This window comes from Dromiciops gliroides, chromosome X (genome assembly GCF_019393635.1).
Source record: "Dromiciops gliroides isolate mDroGli1 chromosome X, mDroGli1.pri, whole genome shotgun sequence".
Classification (NCBI taxonomy): domain Eukaryota; kingdom Metazoa; phylum Chordata; class Mammalia; order Microbiotheria; family Microbiotheriidae; genus Dromiciops; species Dromiciops gliroides.
In genome coordinates this window covers 28,459,369-28,486,221 of record NC_057867.1, presented here as the reverse complement: position 1 = coordinate 28,486,221, position 26,853 = coordinate 28,459,369, and the positions used below count along the sequence as shown (strand labels likewise).

The window sequence follows — 26,853 nt, the reverse complement described above, 5'->3', positions numbered from 1 at the left end:
TTCTGGTACACCCTGGCTGTTTGAGCCAGGTTACAAGGTACCAGCCTGTATGGGTGAAGCCTTTTCCTAAATCAGAAATTTCCTATCCTGATGAAATTACAAGTCTGGTCCCTTTCCCTTATATACATATCTATTTTTTATATTACATATATAATACATATTCTATATTCAATATGGAGCACATATAATATAGTTGATAAGTTACATAAATAGTTCGTATGTGGCATAATATCTATCCTATATCATATAATATTATATATCATGTTATGTCATATTACGTGTAATATACATTTGATAGATCACGCCTATTATATATAATCTATATTCTTTTTCCCTTTTACACAAATATGCCATTTTAGAAGTGTGGTCTATATTTTGACAGTCCCTTGCCTACTCAACTCCCAGGGCCTTTAGAAGGATCCATGAAGATAATGGAGAAGAAAGGGCTTTGTAACTGAGAGTAACAGACCAATACACCAATTAATTGAAGAGGCATTGGATTTAATTAAAAACAAAATCAAGCTAAGCTCTGGGTGTCCTCTCTGCCACACTGCCCTTGTGTTTTGCCTTCCCAGCCAGGCTCAGCCTTTATAATTAAGGAAGGCAGAGATGTGTGTATCCATTCGCCAATGGCTGTGGCTGCCCTCCCATATTCCTTTCCATATTCTTTCAGCCATGGGAACAAAGAAGGCTTCTCCTGCAGAGGAATACAGTTAGCCGTGGACTGGTTTCTGGAGAAAGGCCACAAAGATATTACGGTATTTGTACCTGCATGGCGGAAAGAGCAGTCTCGCCCCGATGCTCCAATTACAGGTAATGCGTCTAAAAGACACCTGTTCCTGGCTTAGGGCCTGAGCTTTGCCTTGTTGGCTGGGGGAACGTGTAGGGGAAAGAGGCTCGGCTGCTCCCCTACGGCCAGGCCCCATCCCTGAAAAGAGCAGGCCTGTTGGCCCGAGGCAAAGAGCACGCCAGCAGAGAGAAGGCTCCCCTAGCTCTTGCAGCTGGAGACCTTCACATCTGTCCTGTGTCTTCTGTCACCCTTATCACACCTCAGTCAGGGGCCCGGGTAGGCTAAGGATTTATTATTCTGCCTCTTCTACAGATGAGGAAAGTTGAGGCTCACTGAGGGGAAGGAAAAACATGTGTCAAAGCTAGAGAGCAAATGGATTTGACCATTTCCAGACCACTTTGACATATGTGCTCTCTCTCATTGGACCATTATAACCCCTCCCTCATAAGGTGGGAAGTTTGAGTATGATTGTCCCTCTTTAACAGAAGAAGAGACTAAGGTTCAGAGGATGGTTTGAGGAGGTGATCTAGGTCATGCTTGAACCCAGGTTCTCTGACTCTTGGCCCAGTGTTCTTCCCGTTATGTCATGAAGGAAATGGTGTCCCTGGAGAGGAAGGGTCCCAGAGCCCAAAGGTGCTGGTTCAGATTGCCCCTAAAACACCTGCCATTAGGGTGGCCTTGGGAAAATCACTTCACCTCCACCAGCCTCGGTTTCCTCCTTTGTAAAATCTGAGGGAAACTGGGTGGGGGAGAGATGTGGGCAGGTTCCACTAGACGGCCTAAGGTCCCTTCTAGCACTACCTGTGATCCCATATAAAGGTTCTGCCACCAACTAGCTGTGTGACTTTTGGGAAATCACTCCCCGTCTCTGAAACTCAATTTTCTCCTCTCATAAATAAGAGAATTGAACTAGACAGTTTTAAGGCTCTCTTCCACTTTTAACTTTCTGACATTATTTTGAGGTCCCTCAAAGCTGTAACATCCCTGGTTCTAAGCCCCCTCCCAGCACTGGCATTCTGTATTCCAAGGTCCCTCCCAGCTATGACATCCTGTGTTCTAAGACCCCTCAAAGCTCTGACATTCCATATTCTAAGGTTCCTGCCAACTCTGATCTCTGTTCTAAGGTCCCTTCCAGCTCTAACATTCTGTGTTCTAAGTTCCCTCCCAGCACTGGTATTCTATGTTCTAAGACCCCCTCCTAGATCTGACATCCTGTGTTCTAAGATTCCTCCCAGTTCTGACATGCTGTTTTCTAAGGTTCTTCCCAGCTCTGACATCCTGTATTCTAAGGTTCCTCCCAGCTCTGACATGCTGTGTTCTAGGGTTCTTCCCAGCTCTGACCTTCTGTATTCTAAGGCCCCTCCCCACTCTGACATCATGTATTCCAAAGCCCCTCCCATCTCTGACCTTCTGTATCTTAAGGGCCCTCCCAGCTCTGACATTGTCCGTTCTAAGGGCCCTCTCAGCTCTAAGATCCTGTGTTCTAAGGCCCCTCCCGGTTCTACTAATGTCTATTCTAAGGTCCTCCCACTTCTGCCATTCTCTGTTCCCTTCTGTGGTCCCTTCTAGCTCTATCCTTCTATGGCCTGTGTTTTCAGGTGCTCCCAGCTCTGTTCCAAGCTTTTCTCTGCCCTAACATCCCATCAAGCACTGCTGTTCTCTAACTCTCCAAGTGGACAGGGACCCAAGCACTCCCTCTTTGTGCTCTGTTTGGGGCTGGGCTTGTGAGCAGTCTGAGTGGAGAATGTTGAGGTTGGAGCTAGTGAGCTCTGCAGCAGCTGGTGGACATGGCCCCTTTGAAAACCTAAGCAGCTGCTTAATAATCTCACTTTAGCCCAGGAGAAGATGGGAATGAAGGTCCTAATGGCCTTGCCCGTCATCTATGGAATTATATACAGGGGCTTCTAACTCTACTGCAGGAATGTCTTCTCCTGGCTTCCCCAGTATGTAGACAGGCAGAAGCATTTCTTCAGGCGGGTTGCTGCAGCCAGCTACTCTCACTTATAAGGTTGACTATGCCAGTCATTGTTCACTATGGTTTCTTCTTTAGGCTCTTGGAAATCTTATTAAAATATAGGACTAGAAATAGGACATTTTAAATGAAGTCTAAAGATTAATGGGAAAGCCCTGCTTTCGAGTATTTAGAACCATTGAATCTCAGAGCTCCGAGGGGCCTTAGAACACAGGATGTCAGAGTTGGGAGGAGCCTTAGAACACAGGATGTCAGAGTTGGGAGGAGCCTTAGAACACAGGATATCAGAGTTAGGAGGAGTCTTAGAACACAGGATGTCAGAGTTGGGAGGAGCCTTAGAACACAGGATGTCAGAGCTGGGAGTAACCTCAGAACAGGAAATGTCAAAACTAAGAAGTGCCTTAGAACACACAATGTCAGAGCTAGGAGGAGCCTTAGAACAGAGAAGGGTAGTGCTAGGAAGGGCCTTAGAACACAGGGTGTCAAAGCTGTGAATGACCTAAGAAGAGGGAATGTCAGACCTGAGAGGAGTCTTTGAACACACAATTTCAGAACTGGGAAGGACCTTAGAACACAGGATGTCATTGTTGAGAGTGGCCTTAAAACTGAGAACATCAGATCTGGGAAGGGCCATAGAACACAGAATGTCAGATCTGGGAGGTGACTTAAGATATACACTATCAGAGTTGGACGGGCTCTTAGAACATGGAATGTAAGAACTTGGAAGGCCCTGACAACATAGACTTTCAGAACTGGGTGGAACCTTAGAACAGAGAACAGAGAACACCAGGCACCTTAGAGATCATCTAGTCCCAACCCTTCATTTTCCAGGAGAGGCAACTGAGGCCCAGAGACAAGAAAAGACTTGGCAGCAAAAAACTAGTAAGTGGGGCAGCTAGGTGGTGCAGTAGATAGAGCACCGGCTCTGGAGTCAGGAGTACCTGAGTTCAAATCCAGCCTCAGACACTTAACACTTACTAGCTGTGTGACCCTGGGCAAGTCACTTAACCCCAACTGCCTCACTAAAAAAAAAAAAAAAAAAAACTAGTAAGTGCCAGAGCCAGGACTTGAACCCAGGGCTCCTGACTCCAAGGGCAGCACTCCTTTTACTACCCAATTTAGTGCATATTTAAGGCAATGTGTTAGAACCCACTTCATAGCAGGTGGAGGAGGGGGTGTGGGTGATCAAAACAGTTCTTCTGCTACCCAGAGACCCAGTCGTTTGAGGAGAAAGAGCGTGACTCCCTGGGTGGGAATGGGGAAGGCTGCTTGGAGTGGTTCTAGTCTGTGCTGGCAAGAGGTTTGCCAACAAGCCCAGCTCCCTTCCATCCGATGCTTTTCTCATTTACAAAAGCCCTTCCCCAACACCATCCATAGGTGCTCCAAGAGCACCTTTCTGTTGCAATAGATGGGTTCAGAGAGAGAGAGAGAGAGAGAGAGAGAGAGAGAGAGAGAAAGAGAGAGACTTTTTGTTCAAGAACTCGCAGCCCATAAGGGGCATGGGTAGCATTCTCTGGACTGCTCTTGCCACTACCACACATTACTTCAATGTTTCCAGGACTCATTATTTCCTTACTGTGAGTACTCCCTCCACCAATGCAGATTGCAGCTCATCTCTGCCTTACCAGATAACTCAATGAGTTTCTGTAACTGGAATTTCCCTTGTCTGGTGGCCAGCCTTCTGGTGGTAAGCTTCTCCTTGCTTAGGGCCTCCGTTCCTTGTATGACAGATTAGGTTTGGGGTCCCCCTGGCTTGGTCTTCCTAAACTCAGTGGTAGCCCCACCTCATGGGGATGCTTTGGAGAGAAGACTTCATTTAGCATTTTTTTTTTCATTTGTATTGCTGTCTTTGGTTTTTATCTCACCTTCATTCCCAAGTTTATCTCTTTTCTTCTCTACCCTTGGAACTAAGAGTTAAAAAGAAAAGTAAAGGGGGGGGCAGCTAGGTGGCACAGTGAATAGAGCACTGGCCCTGGATTCAGGAGTACCTGAGTTCAAATCCGGCCTCAGACACTTGACACTTACTAGCTGTGTGACCCTGGGCAAGTCACTTAACCCCCATTGCCCCACAGAAAAAAGAAAAAAAGAAAAAGAAAAGTAAAAGCAAGTCAGCGGGGGCGGCTAGGTGGCTCAGTGGATAAAGCACCGGCCCTGGATTCAGGAGTACCTGAGTTCAAATCCAGCCTCAGACACTTGACACTTACTAGCTGTGTGACTCTGGGCAAGTCACTTAACCCCCATTGCCCCGCAAAAAAAAAAAAAAGCAAGTCAGCAAAACTAATCCACACTTTACCTGAGGCTAACAGTATGTACAGTATTCCACACCCATAGTCTCCCACCTCTGCAACTAGGAGAGAGAGAGAGAGAGAGAGAGAGAGAGAGAGAGAGAGAGAGAGAGAGAGAGAGAGAGAGAGATTGATTTTCTCATCTCTTCTCTAGGACCAAACATAGTCTTAATTCTTCATCATTCCTTTTTTGGTGTTGTTCTTTCCGTTGAACTTATTATATTTATTGGCTAGGAGGGGAGGCCCTACATTAGGAATAGCATAGCTTCACCAGTAACCACTGGCTGGTGCTTCCCAATGGGGGAAAGGAGCTCTGAGCCATCACCAAAATGTGCTGTGTTTGACTAGACTGCCTAGTGAACGATATGTCTTGTGGGGACCAATTTTTAATTGGGGAGTGTTAGCTAAGCGACTCACGGCAATATTGGGGTAAGGAAGGAGACCGGCAGCCTCCCTCAAAACAGAACAGGATTTATTTGAACAAGAACGAACTTTAAAAAAAAACCACAAACAGGATCAGTAGGATCAAGGGAAAGGAAATAAGATAGGGAAAGGAAAATTATAATACCTGAAAAATACCACCGCCCAGGAATCAGCTGAAAATACGCAGCAGAACGCCTGTCATTCCAGTGTCCAGCTAGAATGCCCAATTCTCCTCCCACAATCCAAGAAAACGCCACACCAGCCCCAGCCAATGGGATGGCCGCTCTGACAGTCACATGACTGACCTCACTAGGCTTCCAATCATTATAATTTTGCCAGGCCCATGTAGGTGTCCGTGAGTAGTGATGATGTGAGGTGCCAGAGCCCTGGCAACGGCTACAACCAATGGGTGGAGCACCATGTGGTTTGCGGAGCCCCAGGCCAGTGCACGCTGAGGCATAAAAACCTCAAATAACAATTAATTCTTTACAGTCTGCATACCCTAGTGCTCCCTGCTGAAGGGGTCTTCACTCTCTCCATCCTTCTTCCCACACCTAGTCTCCAGCTTGCTTTTCCAACTAGAATAGCCTGCTCTTCAGTTCTCAAGCAACCCAGGAGACTGAAAAGATCATTGGCCCGGGAGCCTTGAGCCCTCCCTGTCTCTGGCCACCTCCCCCGTTGGAAAATGGGAAGATCAGCCTTTGCTGCCTCCCTCCCAGAAGCGTCCAAATGCCGGAAAAGAGGCTGGACCTTAAAGAACTGGCCTCCCCATTTATAAAGCATTGCCCTCCCTGTAGGCCTCCCCCTGCCCTGCCAGGTAGAGGGTGCCTGGCTTGCCATCATGAAAAAGCTTGAGACTCAGAGAAGTTCTGCGACCCTCTCCAAGGCCACCGCTAATAAGGGGTAGAGCCAACATTTAAACACTGGTCTCTTCACTCCAAGCTCAGCATCTCTCCATTCCCGTGTGTGGCTCATGGCTTAGAACTCTTCTAGAATCATAGGCTATCCCATTGATGAGTTGGTTGGTTTTGCTGAAATGCTTTTCTCTTACCAGGGACAGCTCCTTTGGAGGGAAAGAGAGAAGGGTATCTATTCCCAAATGAAGGTGATCTAAAACCAAAAGATAGCAATAAGAAATATCCTCTTTGAATATATGTACGAGCTAACCATCTTGGACTTCCGTCCTATACTGTCTTGGCGCTAACTAACCTGTTTGGCAGATCAAGACATCTTACGCAAACTGGAGAAAGAAAAGATTCTCGTCTTCACCCCATCCCGAAGAGTGCAAGGCCGGAGGGTTGTCTGCTATGATGACCGGTTCATTGTCAAGTTGGCTTTTGACTCTGATGGTATCATCGTGTCCAACGATAACTACCGGGATCTTCAGAATGAGAAGCCCGAGTGGAAGAAATTCATTGAAGAAAGGCTCCTGATGTTTTCCTTTGTTAATGACAAGTAGGTTCTGGGCCTGGGGACCCCAGAGAACTCTATTTTTTATACTTTGAAATTTTTTCTAACATTTTATTGATTTTTAAAGTTTGAGTTCCAAATTCTCTCCCTCTCTCCAGCCCCTCCCCAACCCACTGAGAAGGCACAAGCAATTATGATATCAGTTATATGTGTGAAGTCATGTAAAACCCATTTCCATATCAGCCTTGTTGGAAAAGTAAAGATAGTGAAAAAGCAGGCTTTGATGTATACTCAGAGGTCATGGGTTCTCCCTCCAAACCCAGAGAACTCTTAACCCTAGTTATCACTAGGAATGCGCTCATATCCTGTCTATTTTTCAGGTTTATGCCTCCGGATGATCCCTTAGGGCGTCACGGCCCAAGTCTGGAAAATTTCTTAAGAAAGAAACCTGTGGTTCCTGAGCATAAGAAGCAGCCATGCCCTTACGGTGGGTACTCAACTGGAGGACTAAGTTGTATAACCCAAGTTCAGTTATATTGCCCAAGAATCCTACGAATACCAGAGCTTCCATGATTTTAACCCTTTGCAGTACACCAAGCACTTTCCCCACAACAGCCTGGGCAGTGACATGGCGTAGTATCATTATTTTCATTTTAGAGATCGGGACACTGAGGCTCCAAGAGGTTATGGTCAGTGACTACTTTTGAACTTGCCATTTTTCTCCATTTTGGCATCATTATGATCCCAATTGTTGCTTTGATGATGATTAAGAATAACAATTGGGGCAGCTAGGTGGCACAGTGGATAGAGTACCGGCCCTGGATTCAGGAGGACCTGAGTTCAAATCCAGACTCAAACACTTGACACTTCCTAGCTGTGTGACCCTGGGCAAGCCACTTAACCCCAATTGCCTTAAACATCTGGTGCCATCTCCAGTCATCCTGATGTTTATCTTGCCACCGGATTTTGCACATCCCTCCCTCACTTAAATCCAATTCACTGCAAGTCATGACATCTGTCCTCTTTGAGAATGAAGGACAAAAAATGGGGCAGCTAGGTGGCGCAGTGGATAAAGCACTGGCCCTGGATTCAGGAGTACCTGAGTTCAAATCCGGCCTCAGACACTTGACACTTACTAGCTGTGTGACCCTGGGCAAGTCATTTAACCCTCATTACCCCACAAAAAAAAAGAGAGAATGAAGGGCGAAAAACAACAACTCTAAGCCAAATGAAATGGGAAAGAGCACAGATTTGAAGTCAAAGGATTTGACTCCAAATCCTTGCATCTATGTGACTTCAGGGAGGTCCCCCATCCTCTCTGAGTCTCGGTTTCCCCATTTGTAAAATGAAGGGGTTCGGGGGCAGCTAGGTGGTGCAGTTGATAAAGCACGGGCCCTGGATTCAGGAGTACCTGAGTTCAAATCCAGCCTCAGACACTTGACACTTACTAGCTGTGTGACCCTGGGCAAGTCACTTAATCCCAACTGCCCTGCAAACAAAACAAAACAAAACAAAACCATTTATTAAGTGCCTACTATATGCCAGCCACTGGGCCAAGCGCTGGGGATACAAAAAGAGCCAAAAGCCAGTCCCTGCCTTCAAGGAGCTCACAGTCATTATAATGGGGGAGACAGTATGTAAACAAATATATGCAAATAAGCTGTATCAACAGAAAATAATGAACGAAGGAAGGCCCTGGAATAAAGAAGGATTGGGGAAGGCATCTCGTGAGATTTGAGTTGGGACTCAAAGGAAGCTGGAGGAAGTGGAGGTGAGGCAGGGATGGGAGCAGCCAGAGAGAGAGCCCAGAGCCGAGAGATGGAGGGTCTTGGTGATGGAACAGCCAGGAGGTCACTGGGCCGAAAAGTACATGTAACTGGAAAGGTAGGAAGGGGCAAGGTGCTTAAAGGCTTCAAATGCCAAAGAGAGCCTTTTGTATTTGCTCTTGGAGGCAATAGGGAGCTATTGGAGTTTATTGAGTAGGAGAGTGACATGGTCAGACTTGCACTTTAGGAAAACCACCTTGGTGGCTGAATGGAGGATGGACTACAGTGGGGAGAGATGAGACAGACGTCCCTCCCCCTCAATAGGTATTGGAATAGTCCAGGTGGGAGGTGATAAGGGACAGTGTCAAAGGAGAGAAGGGGGCATATTTGAGAGACGTTACAAAGGTGAAATCGGCAGCCATGGCAACAGTGTGGATATGGGTGAGAGATAGTGAGGAATCCAGGATGACTTCTAGGTTGTGAGGCTGAGGGCCTGGGAGGGTGGTGGTGCCCTCTAAAGTCATATGGAAGGGAGGAGGAGCAAGGGTTTAGAGGAAAAGACAATGAGTTCCATTTTGGATGTATTGAGTGTAAGATGTCTACCGGACATCCATCAAGATGTTTCAAAGTTAGTTGGAAATGCCAGTGGAGGTTAGGAGGTTAGGGCTGGATAAGAAGGTCTGAGAATCATTAGCATATGAATGGGAATGAAATCCATGGCAGCTGATGAAATCACTGTGGAGGGATGGTGACTGGGGCTCATTTTCTTGGTCCTGTCAGCCAAATTCCTGGAGGGGTAGAAATGATCTGTCCAGGGCAGCACATCAAGTAGATGCCGCAGTTAGGACTAGAACCCAAGGTTCTAGCCTCCCACCTCCAGGGCTCTTCCAACTAATCATGGCCTCTGGATGTCTTTGTGTGAAATTGTGCCTCAGCTTCCCTTTTTACCTTAAGCAAAATGGTCGAAGCACAATGGTAGAGGAGACTAGTATCAGCCCCTTTGCTGCAAAGTGTTCTCGGTATTCAGTGAAGAAGCTTTTGGCAAGGATTTCAGGAGTGAAGGTGCTTATTCCCTGAGCAGAAGGGAACTTGGGTTCCTAAGAAAACATGAGCCATGTTGTGACTGCCCAGGACTTATCTATCCGGCACTTGCCAAGTTAGGAGTGAGGATCTTCTTGTGGGGCTGGAGGACCCCTTTGCAATGCGGCAGTCCAATGACATTGGACCCCCAGTGAGAAGTGCCCAATGGCCTATCCCCAGGCTGTTGTCTGGTCGTAGAATCTCAGTTAGAAATCCTGGCTCAGAGTTAGAAAGAGCTTGGGAGGTCTAGCCCCTTTCCTGATGTAGGAATCTCTTCTCCAGATCAAAAACTTACCCTCTCATCCCCATCCCTCCCAAATTCAATGAAGAGAACTATGGACTTAGAATCCAAGGCCCCAGTGCCCCTCCTAGCTGGGCGATATCCCCTTCTCTGTGCCTCACCATCTTTGTCTGTGAAATTGGATAATAACCCTCACACTGCCTGCTTCACAAGCTTATGGGGAGGAAAGTATTCTGTAAAGAGCCATGCATCACTATTCCTGGTTGGTAAGCGTCTTTTCTCCTAACAAAAATGAGCCAATATCCATTGAACAGCTTTGTGTGGCCTTTTCAATCTACCTTTCTAAAGGTCTTCTTGTGGTACAAAACTCATAGGATCCAAAGTCTGGAGCCATAACTGACCTTAGCGGTCCAGCTCCTCCCTTTACAGACCCAGGCCTATGGAGATGAGATGCTTTTTACCCAAGGCCACCTAGGTAGTAAGCTTCAGAGGTAAGATTTGAATCCAAGTACTCTGAGTCAAAGCCACTGTTTTTTCCCCTTGTGTCATACTGTGCCCCAATTTTACATGCCTGGGTAAGGACATTACTATTTCAATCTGGAACGGTTCCTAGCCTCTGTTGGATGTGGATAGGGCTTGTGGCATATCTTCAGAGAAGTGCCTAGATCACAGCTGTAGGGAGATGGCTTAAAAGGGTTAGATCTGGAAGGGTCATCTAGTCCAACCTCCCCACCTCCTGTTTTACACGTGAGGACATAGAGAGGTTAAGCAACTTTCCCACAGTCACACAGGGGGCAGCATCACGATTCGAACATAAGTTCTCTGACCCCAAATCCCAGCTCTTTCCATTGTGTCACATAATTGAGGTCTCCTGATACCCACAAGGCAGTGGGAGATGATACTTGATTTTTGCTCCACCCCAGTGGGGAGAGAGTTAAAGGGAAACGAATTTCAGCTTTCCCCAGGGTGAGAATGATGGGAGGTGGGGTAGAGGGACCTTTCTGATGAGAGATATCCAATGACGGATCAGACCCTGGTCTTTTGGGTGGTGAACTCTCCACTATTTTTTTTACGGGGCTTTGAGGGTTAAGTGACTCTCCCAGGGTCACACAGCTAGTCAGTGTCAAGTGTCTGGAGTCAGATTTGAACTCAGGTCCTCCTGAATCCAGGGCCGGTGCTCTATCCACTGCACCATCTAGCTGCCCCCTCTCTATCACTATTGATGAAGGTGCTACTGCAGGGCTGGGTGACCATCTGTGGGGAATAATACAGAAGGGATCCATGTCCCACACAGGGTATTAGGCCGTGACCTCTGAGATCTCGTCTAGCTTTATGATGCAGTGTCCTTCACTTGTGAAAATGCCCAAGGAAGGTCGAGGTTATTGCCACAAACCAGCAGAAGGAATCTCACTCCGAGCCATTGTTTTTCAGGCAAGAAGTGCACCTACGGCCACAAGTGTAAATACTACCACCCAGAGCGTGCCAACCAGCCGCAGCGAGCGGTGGCAGATGAGCTCCGCATCAGTGCCAAACTGTCAGCTATCAAAACCATGAGTGAGGGAGCATTGGCCAAGGGCAGCAGTGTGGCCCCAGCGCCCGCTTCCAAGAGCGAGCCCAGCTCGGAAGGGAAGCGCGTGGCTCCCAAGCGCCAGTCCGATCCTAGCATCCGGTCTGCAGCTGTAGAAACTGAGGAGAGGCTGCCCATCATCCGTAAACCTGAGACCAGCTCAGCCCCCTCCCTGGTGACAGCACTGAGTGTGCCCACGCTTCCCCCTTCCAAAAGCCATGCGGCAGGTGCCCTAAACACCCGCTCTGCCAGCAGCCCAGTGCCTGGTTCCTCCCAATTTACCCATCAGAAATCTTCCCTGGAACACACAGCCAGTATGCAGTACCCACCCATCCTGGTCACCAATAGCCACGGCACCTCAGTGGGCTACACTGAGCAGTACCCCAAATACGAGTCTCTGGGGGACCATGGCTACTACTCATTGATGAGTGACTTCTCCAACCTAAGCATCAACAGCACCCGCGGGGCAGACTACTTCGGGGCTGAGGCAGATCGTCACGCACGTGGCATGTACTCTCGCAATGCCAGCCCCTGCCATGACAAACACATGAGCCATACAAGTAGTGATCCTTACTCCTCGTACAGCGATTTGTATTTGGGTGTAGTGGATGCAGGCCAGGAAGACGCTATGAAGATGAACCGATCATGCTCACAAAACCATCTCCAGCCTTTTTCACACGGTTACCGTGAAGCCTTAACCAGAGTACAAAGTTACGGTCCGGATGAACCCAAGCAGGCTCCCCACAAACATCCCGCACCCCGATTAGTGTTGCATGCCCAGCACCCGGTAGTTGGTGCCCGATCTAGTTGTCCCGGAGATTACCCTGTGCCTCAGAGCATCCATCCCCCAGGCGCAGCTCCGCCAGGCCGAGCACTGGTGATGACAAGGATGGACAGCGTTTCTGACTCCCGCCTCTATGATGGCAACCCAATGAGGCAGAGGCGGCCACCCCTGTGCCGGGAGCAGCACGCCAGCTGGGACCCCCTGCCCTATCCCTCTGCTGCCGACTCCTACAGCTATCACTCTTACCCTTTGAGCACCAACCTCATGCAGCCCTGTTATGAGCCGGTCATGGTGAGGAGCATGCCTGAAAAGATGGAGCAGATCTGGAGGAATCCCTGGGTTGGGATGTGTGGCCAGCCAAGGGACCATCACATGATTCCCGAACACCAGTACCAGACCTATAAGAACCTCTGCAATATCTTCCCGGTTGGCATTGTCCTCTCAGTGATGGAGAAGAATCCTCACATGACTGATGCACAGCAGCTGGCAGCCATAATTGTGGCCAAGTTGAGATCAGGACGCTAATGGGGGTGCCTCGTCTCCCATCCTTTCTGGGGGTGAGCAATCTGGGAAGAAGAGAGATTGGGGGAAAGTGGTTAAGTAGAAGAAACCCTCCCGGGAATCCTGTTGTTAGGGTTCTCTTACACATCAATTCTGTACAGGAAAAAGTATATCAATGGGGTACGGAAGGCAGATGCTGAGAGTACCCAAATCAGATTGTTTTGTACATAGGTTTAATATTTTAGGGTTGTTTTAAAGTAAGAATTTCAAAAGCTGAGTGAAAGGAAATGCATATTTTATTGCATGGATAGTTGGCCATCAAATATCCGTAATGAACCAAATGGGGTCACAGTTTACCCTTGATTGCTGTAAGTGCAAACCTATCGTCAGCAGTTATGTTGCATGTTTGAATGTATATTTTCTGGGGTGCGTTAAGTGTGTATATATATATATATATATACATATATATATATACACACATATATATGCATATATATAAATATATATATAAATACTATTTTCTATTGAGATATAGATGTGCCCATCTATATCAGTGTGTGTCTATACTGTATGTGTGTATACATATATATAATGCATATATGTATATACATATATGTATACACACATACATGTACACACAGAGTCTTAGAAGATGAGCTCTTCAAGGTCCTGAACCTACACTCAGCCATGTAGGTAGAGAGGCCAACTGGGCTGCCTTTGTTGCATCTCACATTAGCAAAGAGTATCAAAGTGCAAGGGGCTCACCAGCAGTGGGGGAGATGGCTGCGTTTGGTGACAAAGCAGAGCAGCTTCCGCCCCCTCCCACAGCCCTTTGCACTTTGTAAAATGTTGACCCTTGTTGACATTTCTTTAACAACTGAAGTCTCTCAGTGACTTCACTTGATAAAGTTGAGGTCAGATTGCAGCATCCATCCCTCTTCAGAAGAGCTGATGGAAGCGAATTTTGTTTCCTAGGCATCCCACGTGAATGCCATGAAGCTCTGGCTTCCTGTCACAAAGCATCACATTTGAAATGACTGACATTTCATGCAAGTATTAAAGCTTCATGGCAAATATGGCCTCATCTGATCGGCCAACTCTGGGTGTTACCCCTCTGGGAGCAAAAGTGAGGCTCCTAGACTGGGAGGGCCCTTCCAATATGGAATGTGATTGTTGGAAAAGACAATCATCAGAACATGGAATGTCAGATTTGAGAGGGACCTCCGAGATAATCCCGTAAGCCCCCTCATTTTCTATATGAGGCACTGAGGTCCTGAGAGGTGGCATATGTTGTCCGCATTCCCACAGTTTATAAGTGGCAGCAGAGCCAAGGCTGGATCCTGTTTCTTGGGTCCTAGCCATAGGTCTCATTCCTCTCCACTGCCCAGCCTCTTGGTAGGGTAGAGTATGTGGAAAGGTGGTTAGTTTTACCTTATAGTTCAGTCACTGGGCAATAGGACCAATCACTGGTTGCATAGTACTCTCGTGTAGACCCCAAACAAGCTATTTTCCAGGCAGGAAGAACCTAGCTTTGGGAAGATAGATATTTCATCTCTTATCTGCCATCACCTGATGAATCTTAGCTTCTCACTCTTGGTCAACACACCAAAGGTATACAATTTGCCTAGTGACATTTTTCAGATGCATTTCTTGGGAAAGGGGGGGGGGGGCATGGCTTGTGCAATTTGTATTTTGCTCAGGGTGTAATCCTTTGTAGCGAAATGCCTCTAGCCGAGGCATCCATCGGTTTTTTTGTTCTTTTTTTTTCTTAAGCTGCACTGAATGAACGCCCTTTTTTGAATCTAATGTATATTTCAACATTTTAAGCCAGCTCTAGAGTTTGGGAGCTGAAAATTGCTGACTTCCTACTGTAGTTTTTTCATGAAAGTTGAGAAGGCCTCACCTGGGCCTTTTGTCTCTTCATGAGAAGGTGTGACACTGCCTAAATGTTTCTTACTGTGAAACACACGGATTGTGAGGCTGCTGTTAGGGTTGTTTCTGGTGTTTTGGTAAAGGTTTCGTGTGCTGCTTTCTGGTCCTCTGTCCCTGCCCTGAGCAACTGCACAGATCACTCCCAGCATGGCTTTTTCAGCTCCCACCACTTACGGAGGGTAACCAGTTCTCATTCTGACTTCATCCCCAAAGTTGTGTGTCCATTTCATCTTTCATCAAAAATCAATCACCCCCTCAAAATGTCATTCATGTGCAAAACACATTCTCTGTCCAACAATGAAGGAGGCAAAGCAAGCGGGGGTAGGGGGGTGTCTGGACCCAACTCTGACACTTAGTGCATGACCATGGGCAGGTCACTTTACTTACCTGGGCCTCAGTTTCCTTATCTGATACATAGGGATAGCAATACTTGCTGCCTCCTACCTCACAGAATTGTTGTGACGAAAAGCAATCCACCTCAGATCTTAAAGTGCAGTAACAATGGGAATGAGAAGATTATTAATGATTCTATGAAAAATGACTGTTAGAATTCACACATTCATATATTTCCCATTGATGCCATTTCACGTCAGATCACTCAGTACTCACAAGACTGGTGCCTCCAATCGACAAAACTGAAAGACTATACTGCCTTCACGCCTAAACCCTTGAATTCATGAAATTAAAAATCATGGAGGTTGGGCCAATTGGGAATGGACAGCTCTAGCCATTAAAAGAATTCCATTAAAAGATCTGTAAAACCTAATTCATTGGGGCAGCTAGTTGGCACTGCAATGGATAGAGCACAGGCCCTGGATTCAGGAGGATCTAAGTTCAAATGCAGCCTCAGGCGCTTGACGCTTACTAGCTGTGTGACCCTGGGCAAGTCACTTAACCCCAATTGCCTCACACATACACATACACATACAAAAAAAAAAAAACCAATTCATTCCATGAGCTACCGTTTTTGAAAAAGTCAAAGGCACCAATCGAAAACATATTTATAAATTCACTGCCTCATGCCCCCCCCCGAACATACACCTCATTTTTCTTTTCACCAACATCTGTATTTCTGACCTTCATCAACTCTTCATTCTCACCTCCGCCCCCCTCCAGCTTCCCTTCAACATCCCCACACCCCCACAGCATGTCCAGATCCAAGCGGCTGAGAGCAACACCTCAAATAACCAGAAATGACCTTTTGTTTGTTGATACAAATTGTATCTCTTTTTTTCTTGATTGTATAAAACAACAAACTTGTACAAAACTCATCTCTAAACTAGTTCCAGTATCTCTTGTTCCCACCCGCGATGTTTGTGACACTGTGTGTCACCCCGACCTAGCGCAGGGCTAATTTTTCTTTACAGGGCTTTTTCTTTACAGATGGCACTTGTAGCTAACAGATAAACTGAGACAACTTTTCCAGTCCCCTTTGGTACCGTGTTCACAGCTAATGTGTATATAATTTTGAGCATAATATTGTCTAAGTTCTCTTTGTTCAGCTCAATGTGATCCTTGCAGAGGGATTCTCTGTAACAAATGGACCGGGCCAATGAATCATCCATCTGCAGGTGTTTAATAATGACATTCTATAGCCACAATGGCGGCAAGCCTGGCTTGGATTCTTGACAGGTGGGGTTTCGTTGCGACGGGGACTTCTTGATAAATAATCATGTGAAAGAGCATTTGTCCCCCTCAGCTCGCTTGATCCTAGAGTCAAGCTCATGGCTAGGGGCCTTCAGAGCCCTTTCTTTTTGTTGCTCTGAAGGGGCTAACACTTGCATGCCCTTTGACCTTGCTCTGGGACATGACAGGGCTCTAACTTTCTCCCTGCTACACCCTGCCCCAGCCTGACAGGATGCTCCAGCCTGTTTAGGCCTTTGCTTTGTGGGGTGTGGGATCTTTGGGGTTTGTCCTTCCTCCTCCCCTACTCCCACACCATGGGAGGGAGAAGTGGGGATCTGCAGCATCCTCCCTGAAGCTGGGGTTCCCTTTGGTTAAGTCAGCTGAGAGAGGCCAGGAAAATTTAAAGAGGCCCTGAGCTGGTCTGCCTGGTTAGAGTGAAGGTGGCTGCAAAGGATGGGGTTAACTTGGAGACACTGTTGAAACAGCTTCTCTCTCTCTCCCCCATCTTCTCTCTTGAGAGTAGCAGCAGAATACACCTTCTCGCCCTCTTTTTCCTCTCTCAGTGGATCCCCATTTTTCTATTTTCTGAACAAACTTCTTTATACAACCCCAGCAACCTTGACCTCCAACTCACCCCTTAGCACTGGGGTCTCTTCTAAAGTAGAAGAGAGAAGAGCTGATCTTTAGAAGCCCTCAGTCAACCATCTCAGCTCCCCTGTAAATATGGGCCTTTCTACAGACTCTCTTTTGGGAGATTCTGGTATCGAAACACATTTTGTTTCTTTTAGTATGTGCACCAGGTCCAGGAGGTAGAAAACATTAAATGTGCTGATTTCTCTGAAGAGCCTTGCTCAGATCTCCCCACTAAGCTATCTTTACTTGCCCCTTTAACCTTCGGCCTTTCCTTGTGCCTCTTAGCATTTGAAGAGCATGGGTAATCATCTTCTATGAGAACAGCACTAAAGGGGCTAGAATTTGGAACTGAAAACCCACTTTGTTCCTGGGTTACCCTCTTGGCACCAACCTAATATCTTCCTAGAACTTGCCCTCGTCGGTTATCCAAGGCCCTAACAACTAGCAGTCACATGTCCTCGTATTATAGCTTCAGTGCATTGTGTACGTGGACAAATAATCTGACTATGATTGGTCCTGGTGCTTGTTTTCTTGAGCTCTGGTATTTTTGCTTGCTCCATCTGTTAAATTAAATGTTACTGTGTAATTGTTGTAAACTTTTACGAAACCTCTTTGGGTTCTTTGGTCAACCCAAACATAATGTAAGTCTCAATGACAAGAGCAACAACGACAAAGCCAAGCACGTGCACACTCTAAAAAACCAACTGCCCACAAACACACAACAGAGGCCAAAATTGCAACCCATAGGTGAGTGCAAATGACAGTAAAATGAACCCTACTATGGTGTTTGTAAATCCCTCTGACGCATGCATGGCAAGGCTTTTTCCCCATTCTGCATGGCGTGTTCCCAATAGCCTGGATGTGCTGTGAGCGCTGTTTCACAAGGTTCTAATTTATTTTAAGTTTTCATGATGGAGAGATACTGTATGGTTGATGACAACTGTGAACCATTCTGCTCCTACTTACCATATAAAATTTTTGGTTAAAATTCACTGACTTCCATCTCTGTTTCTTTAAGACAAAATGGAAAGTGAATGGGTTGGGGGAACCACATAAGCTTATCTCTGGAGAAGTCAAATCTGTTCCATTGGGCAGAATTTTAAGAAACCATTTTGCAAAGCTATAGAAATATAAGTAGCCCAGTTTATCACAGATCTAGAGTTGGCAGAACAGAGCCCTCAAAATTCATCCATCTAGGGGCAGCTAGGTGGCACAGTGGATAGAGTACTGGCCCTGGATCCAGGAGGATCTGAGTTCAAATCCAGACTCAGACACTTAACACTTACTAGCTGTGTGACCCTGGGCAAGTCACTTAACCCCCAGTTGCCTCACACACAAAAAAAAACAAACAAAAAAGTCATCCATCTAATCCAGACCCTCATTTTATAGATAAGAGAATCAAGGGCCAGGGCCGTTGAATGTCTCACCCAGCATCCCATAGAGGATCCTTGATCTAGACCTGTCAGAGTGAAGTAGTATCCCTACACATGATAGAAGAGTTAAACTGAGTCCCAGGGAACCTAAAGCCAAGATCAAGCCAGTTCTCTTGATTTGCAGTCCTGTGCCCTTTCCACAACTCCCCACTCAGCACATGGAAAGTGGAGTCACCATTGTTGTGGTACTTTTCCTGCTGCTACTAGCCCCCTCCTTTTCCTTCCTGCCCATGTCAGTGTTCTCTATATCTACCTTGTTCCAGAGGCAATGGCTACAAGTCAGCACTGAGAGCAGGAAGGAAAATTAGGTGCCTTCCGGCCCCAGATATACAGCTTAGGCATTGCTGAGTCCCAATGCAGGGTTACACTTTGCAGGTACCCAGTACCAAGAACAAATGTGGCAGGAGGCCTGCCCTCAGGAAGCTTACAGCATAGTGAGGGAGGAGAATGGTCTTCACCTTCATCATACATCAGTGTGGGACCTCCCAGGTATAGAAACACCCTCTACCCATGCAGATCCACACCTTCTCTGCAACTTAAATCAGAGAGTTGCTTAGAAAGCGCTGAAAAGTTGGGTAACTTTCCCAAGGTCACCCAGCTAATGTGTCAGAGGTAAAGCTTGAACTCAGTTCGTCCCAACTCTAAAGACACTTCTCAGAAGTCTCTCATGAGACAGTTCCATAAGAGGACTCAAAACATGGCTTCTCAGGGGCAGCTAGGTGTCATCGTGGATAGAGCACTGGCCCTGGATTCAGGAGGACCTGAGTTCAAATCCAGCCTCAGACACTTGACACTTACTAGCTGTGTGACCCTGGGCAAGTCACTTAACCCCAATTGCCTCACCAAAATAAAATAAAATAAAATAAAATAAAATAAAATAAAATAAAATAAAATAAAAATGGCTTCTCCTGGTAGCCAACATCATTGTAATGATGCTTCTTTACAGATAGCTAAACTGGTACTAGGATGCCCAACATACACAGTCTGCTGCCGAGTCTGAACTTAAAGCCTACCTTCCAGCTTGGTAGGGTGGCATCTTCAAACATGCACACGAAGAGCTGGAATACAGCTGTTGTAGGGCTGAGTTGATGAACAGGCTGGCAGATGTCAATCACTCTTCTCTGCCACCCCCACCCCTTCCTCCCTTGGGGCATGATTTTCTCTTTAGCCACTCCCTTGGCACCTCCCCCTCAGAAACTTTCTTTTTGGTGGGGGAGGCGGTGAAGGGAGAGGAGAACGAGGGCTGAGCACTACTTCTGAATCATTTACCTAGAGAAACCCCAATAAATGTTCTCTCTTCCCTAAAAAGCTGTAAATATGAATCAAGGCAGAAATCACATTCTGGCAAATCACCCCAGGTTTCCATTTTTCGCCCTCTAGGGCATTCCCAGTTACCCCGTCTTGATTCAAGAAATAGCATAAAGAATAAACCAACAGGGGTAGCTAGATGGCACAGTGAATAGAGCACTGGCCCTGGAGTCAGGAGTACCTGAGTTCAAATCCGGCCTCAGACACTTAACACTTACTAGCTGTGTGACCCTGGGCAAGTCACTTAACCCCAACTGCCTCACTAAAAAAAAAAAAAAAAAAGAATAAAGCAACAAGGTTGGTTAAAGCCTTTATCCCATTTGCCTATTTAAGAAAACTAAACTTTGGAGATGTTTAAACCTCCCATGCTCCAGGGAAAGGAAAGAGAGGGGGCGCAGCTAGGTGGCACTGCAGTGAATAAAGCACCAGCCCTGGATTCAGGAGGACCTGAGTTCAAATCCAGCCTCAGACACTTGACACTTACTAGCTGTGTGACCCTGGACAAGTCACTTAACCCCCATTGCCCTGGAAAAAAGAAAGGAAAGAGAGGAAACAGGGAGAAAGAAGAATCATAGGCATCTGTCTGCAACCTGAAGGGGTTTCAAGAACATAAGATCCATCCTTACCAAACCTAGCTCTTAGAGGCAAACGACTACCCTTCCCATGGCAGCTCCTCCATGGGACCAGTGCTTCCCACAAAACACTTGTGCTTTCCTTCCTCATTCTAGGAGTCCAAAGGATGGGAGAATTTAGCTTTATGAGGCAAAAATCAACCCCTACCCCCACCAATCTCAAGGTCAGAGCAAGACTCCCCAGGGGTCAAAAAAAGAAGAGGAGGCTGGGAGATTGTTGCCTAAACAGCTGATCATCTATCTTTAATATCCTGATCTCGGGTGATATCTATGGTAGGCATGGCCAAGATGGTGTTCCACAAGGTAATATACTAGGTAATATCCCATGAGAGACTCAACAACATCAGGCATTTACATAGCACTTTAAAGTTTGTATTACACTTTGCCTACAGGGATCTCTTTTGAGCCTTGTGACTCTGAGATAGGTACTGCAGACATTATTAGCCCCATTTCACAGATGAAACCAGCTCAGAAATGAAGTGACCCTAACCCATAGTCAAATAGTATCTGACTCCAAGACTAACCTCAGTGATGTGAGCTTTGGGACAGGAAGGAGGCGGGGGGAAGAAAGAAGGAAGGTTTCCTGGAGGAAGTGGCATCTTAGAAGGACAAGGAGAATTTCAACAGCTGGCAATCACAAGGAAAGGAATTTCAGGTCTAGGGTATGGTGTGAGCAAAGATACAGAGGTGGTAGAGTAGTGGGAAATTATAATAGCCCCTATCTCTCTTGCATTTTAAGGTTTAAAAAGTGCTTTCCTAGGGGCAGCTAGGTGGCGCAGTGGATAGAGCACCGGCCCTGGAGTCAGGAGGACCTGAGTTCAAATCCAGCCTCAGACACTTGACACTTACTAGCTATGTGACCCTGGGCAAGTCACTTAACCCCAATTGTCTCACTTAAAAAGAAAAAAAGTGCTTTCCTTGCAACAATCCTGTACAGCAGTTAAGGTAAGTCTAATCCCCATTTTACCAAAGAGGAAACTGACAAAAGGAAGTTAAGAATTTAAGTGCCTACTATATGTTAGCTAAGCACTGGGCTAAGTGCTTTGCAAAAAGGAATTCATTTGATCCTCACAACTCTGTGAGATAGATGCAATCATGAGTCCCATTTTTTACATGGGGAAAATGAGGTACAGAGAGGTTAAGTGACTTGCCCAGGGTCACACAGCTAGTATTTGAGGCTGGATTTGAACTCAGATCTTCCTGGTTCCAGGCCCAGCACTCTAACCACTTGCCCAAGTGAGGCAACTTGCTCAAGGATTGAGGTTGTGGGGGGTCTGGAGGAGCAGAGGAGAGATTAGGGGTAGCCCGGCAAGGTCCCAATCACTATACATGTCAGAGCCAGGATTTGGACACTGATCTACTGGCTCTTAATTCAGTTCTTCTGCCTTTTTTGGAGTTTTTAAATTGCATCTCTTGCCCTTTTCCTCTCCCCATCTAGCTTGTGTTTGGCTCTATGGGGAGTCTCCATTTCCTTTCTGCTCTTGCTAGATCTCCATTTAGAACTGCAGCTAACTGAGGTCACCTTAGAGATGTCCAAGAGGAAAGCCCGGAATTGTCCATGGCTACCTTCTTTTTACTGACCTTGGAGGAAGAATGCTTAATAAATGGGCAGCCAATATCTTCTTGAAAGCCATTTCATGGGTCGGGTAGCCTCAGGGTTTACAGAGTAGTCTCCCCACCCAGTCTGACTGGGCCAACCTCCTCAACTGTAATGAGGCTAGGAGAGGGCATTCCTGCACTGGGAAGAACCAAGTCTGAATGGCAAGCTTTCAAAGAGGCCATTAGGTGACACCATAGTGCACAGAGCACTGGGCCTGGAGTCAGGAAGATCTGAGTTCAAATCCAATTTCAGACTGTGTGACCCTGAGCAAGTCACTTAGCCTCAGTTTCCTCAACTGTAAAAAGGAGATGATAATAATACCTATATCCCAGGTTGGTTGTGAGGATCTAATGAGATAATAATTATAAAGTGCTTAGCACACAATAGGTGCTTAATAAACACTTATTTGGAGATGGTAAACTGGTCAGAAGCTTACAAGGGTCTCTTTGCTGGCACTGGAGGCAGGATGCTGTCACTTTGCCCATAATCAGAGTCAGATTGTAGTCCTGGGTGGCAGTCCCGAGGCAAGGAGGAGCACTAGCCCACCAGAGTTTGTGGCCACAGTTAAGCTGGGACCCTTGTCATAGTTCCAGGGCAAAAAAGAGTACTTGTGGTCTCTCACAGACCAGAGCACAGGCCAGGAGAACAGTGCCTACACCTCTCCTTAGATCATACCAGCTTGGAAGAATTGAACACTTCTAAGTCCCTAGAATTATCTCTGAAAATACTTGCACAAAAACCCTGAAGCTTGGGACAGTGTGCCTTACACCCTGGTAACAGAACCCCAGTTTAGCAAAGCATTAAAGGTAAAGAATTACGCTGGAAAAATGAGCAAGCAATAGGAAAAAAAAAATTTCAACCGTAGAAAGTTACTATGGTGATGAGGAAGATCAAAACACACACTCACAAGACAACAAAGTCAAAACTTCTACAGCCACAGCCTCAGAGAAAAATGTGAATTGTTCTCAGGCCATGGAAGAGCTCAAAAGGGATTTTTAAAATCAAGTAAGAAAGCTAGAGGAGGGGCAGCTAGGTGGCGCAGTGGATAGAGCACTGGCCCTGGAGTCAGGAGGACCTGAGTTCGGGTCCAGCCTCAGACACTTAACACTTACTAGCTGTGTGACCCTGGGCAAGTCACTTAACCCCAATTGCCTCACCAAAAAAGAAAAAAAAAGCTAGAGGAAAAACTAGAAAGAGAAATGAGAGTGATGCAAGAAAAGTGTTTTTAAAAGAGTCAATAGCTTAATAAAGAAGTCACAAAAATTACCTTAGAAAATAACACCTAAAAAAAAACCATAATAGGCCAAATGCTAAAAGAGGTACAAAAATCCAATGAGGAAAAAATGTCTTGAAAAGCAGAATCAGCCAAATGGAAAAAGATATACAAAAATGCACTAAAGAGAAAAACTCCTTAAAAAGCAGAATTGGCCTTTTGATGAAAAGGGGACTTTCAAACATTCCTGATGAAAAGACCAAAGCTGAACAGAAAATTCAGTTTTCAAACACAAGACTCAAAAGAAGCATAAAAAGGTAAACAGGGGGGGAACATGTTATTAGATAAGGTTACATTGTACGGGAAGATAATATATGTAACTCTTGAGAAAATGTCTCTCTATTAGGGCAGATAGAAGGAGTATACATAGAGGGTGTGGGTATAAATTTGACTCTGATGTGATGATATAAAAAAATAAAGGGTGAAAAGAAGGATTGTACTGGGAGAAGAAGAAAGAGGGAGGCAGAATAGGGTAAATTACATCACATGAAGACACACAAAAGACTTACTACAGGAGAAGGAACAAAGGGAGGAGTGAGCATTGTTTGAACCTTAATCTCATGGGATTTGGCTCAGAGAGGGAACAGCATATGCACTCAGTTGGGTATGGAAATCTATCTTACCCTAGAGGGAAGTAGGAGGGGAAGGGTAAAAGAAAAGGGGAGGGCTGATAGAAGGGAGGGCAGATTGAGGGAGGCAGTGGTCAAAAGCAAAACACTGGTGAGGAGGGACAGGGTAAAAGGAGAGAGAGAGAGAGAGAGAGAGAGAGAGAGAGAGAGAGAGAGAGAGAGAGAGAGAGAGAGAGAGAGAGAGAGAGAGGGAGAGAGGGAGAGAGAGAGAGAGAAGTATAAACAGGGTGAAAATAGGATGGAGGGAAATACACAGTAATCATAACTGTGAATGTGAATAGGATGAACTCTACCATAAAATGGAAGTGGATGGCAGAGTGGATTATCATAAACAACATATTATAGGATTATGGTTTTTAACCCAGAATCCTACAATATGTTGTTTACAAGAAACACATTTGAAGCAGAGAATTACTCACAGAGTAAAGGTAAAAGACTGTAGCAGAATATATTATGCTTCAGTTGAAGTTAAAAAATAGTAGGGTAGCAATCCTTATCTCGGACATAACGAAAGCAAAAATAGATCTAATTAAAAGAGCCAAGAAAAGAAACTATATCCTGCCAAAAAGTACCATAGACAATGAAGTAATATCAGTACTAAACATTTATGCACTAAATGGTATACCATCCCAATGTCTAAAGAAGTTAAATAAGTTACAAGAGGAAATAGACAGTAAAACTATACTAGTTGGGGACCTCAACCTCCCCCTCTCAGAGCTAGATAAATCTAACCACAAAATAAACAAGAAAGAACTTAAGGTTGTGAATAGAATTTTAGAAAAGTTAGATATGATAGACCTCTGAAGAAAATTTAATGGGGATAAAAAAGAGTATACCTTTTTCTCAGTGGTACATGGCATCAACACAAAAAATGACCATGTTTTAGGGCATAAAAACCTCACAGTCAAATGCAGATTGGCAGATCATGATGCAATAAAAATTACATATAATAAAGGAGCATGGAAAGATAGATTAAAATTTTATTGCAGATGAAATAATCTTATCCTAAAGAATGAGTGAGTCAAACAACAAATCATGGAAACAATCAATAATTTTATCAAAGAGAATAAAAATAATGGGATAACATACCAAAATTTACAGGATGCAACCAAAGCAATACTTAGGGGGAATTTTACATTTCTAAATGCTTACATCAATAAAATAGGAAAAGAACAGATCAATGAATTGGGCATACAATTAAAAAGCTAGAAAAAGAATAAATTTTTAAATCTCAATTAAATACTAAATTTAAAATCCTGAAAATCAAAGAAGAGATTAAGAAAATTGAAAGAAAGAAAATTATTAAACTAATAAAACTAGGAGTTGGTTTTATGAAAAACCAATAAAATAGATAGATTTTTGGTTAATCTGATTTTTAAGAAAGAAAGACAAAAACCAAATTAACAGTATCAAAAATGAAAAGGGTGAACTCACCACCAATGAAGAGGAAATTAAAGCAATAATTAGGAGCTGTTTTGATCAACTGTATGACAATAAATCTGACAATCTAAGTGAAATGGAAGAATATTTACTAAAAATATATAAATTTCCCAGATTAACATAAGAGGAAATAAAATACTTAAATAATCCCATTTTAGAGAAAGAAATTGAACAAGCCCTTAATGAACTCCCTAAGAAAAAATCTCCAGGGAGCAGCTAGGTGGCACAGTGGATAAAGCACCTGCCCTGGATTCAGGAGGACCTGAATTCAAATTTGGCCTCAGACACTTGACACTTATTAGCTGAGTGACCCTGGGCAAGTCACTTAACTCTCATTGGCCAACAAAAAAAAAAAAGAAAGAAAAAATCTCCAGGGCCAGATAGAGTTATAAGTGAATTCTACCAAACATTTAAAGAACAAGTAATTCCAGTACTATATAAACTATTTAGAAAATGGGTGAATAAGGAGTCCTACCAAATTCCTTTTTTTGTTTGTTTGTTTGGTTGGGTTTTTTTTGTTTTTTCTTAGTGAGGCAATTGGGGTTAAGTGACTTGCCCAGGGTCACACAGCTAGTAAGTGTCAAGTGTCTGAGGTCGGATTTGAACTCAGGTCTTCCTGACTCCAGGGCTGGTGCTCTATCCACTGCGCCACCTAGCTGCCCCCCCCCAAATTCCTTTTATGACACAAATATGGTGCTGATACCTAAACCAGGAAGAGCCAACACACAGAAAGAAAATCATTGACCAATTTCCCTAATGAATATTAATGCAAACACTTTAAATAAAATGTTAGCAATGAGAAATTTATCATGAGGATAATATACTTTGACCAGGTGGTATTTATACCAGGAATGCAAGGCTGGTTCAATATTAGGAAAACTATCAGCATAATTGACCATATCAATAACAAAACTGACAGAAACCATATGATCATCTCAATAGATACAGAGAAAGCTTTTGACAAAATACAGCAACTATTCCTATTAAAAACATCAGAGAGCATAGGAATAAATCTTTCCTTAAAATGATAAATAGTATCTATCTAAAACTATCAGCAAACATCTGTAATGGGAATAAGCTAGAAGGCTTCTCAGAAAGATCAGGGTGAAACGAAGATGCCCAATATCACCACTATTATTCAAAATTGAATAATAATAGAAACGTTAGCTTTAGCAATAAAAGGAGAAAAATAAATTGAAGGAGGGGGCAGCTAGGTGGCGCAGTGGATAAAGCACTGGCCCTGGATTCAGGAAGACCTGAGTTCAAATCCGGCCTCAGACACTTAACACTTACCAGCTGTGTGACCCTGGGCAAGTCACTTAACCCTCGTTGCCCCGCAAAAATGAATGAATGAATGAATGCATAGATACATAAATGGATAGATGAATGAATAAATGAATGAACAAATAAATAAATGAAGGAATAAGTAAATAGATTGAAGGAATTAGAATACATGATGAGGAAACAAAACTATCACTCTTTGCAGATATGATGGTATACTCAGAAAATCCTAAAGAATCAACTGAAA

At 44.9% G+C, this 26,853-nt stretch overlaps 1 protein-coding gene across 3 annotated transcripts in view; it reads left to right on the top strand.

Annotated features, from left to right (window-relative positions):
• The window catches only part of ZC3H12B (zinc finger CCCH-type containing 12B), a 321,122-nt gene extending 304,126 nt beyond the window's left edge, over positions 1–16,996 (top strand). For all 3 annotated transcript variants that reach the window (XM_043974578.1, XM_043974579.1, XM_043974577.1), the window contains exons 3-6: positions 674–813; positions 6,691–6,925; positions 7,261–7,367; positions 11,399–16,996. In XM_043974578.1, the coding sequence (XP_043830513.1) occupies positions 674–813; positions 6,691–6,925; positions 7,261–7,367; positions 11,399–12,843 (1,927 nt within the window). In that variant the 3' untranslated portion in view covers positions 12,844–16,996. The remainder of the gene's footprint in view (positions 1–673; positions 814–6,690; positions 6,926–7,260; positions 7,368–11,398) is intronic.
• The last annotated feature ends 9,857 nt before the right edge of the window (positions 16,997–26,853 follow it).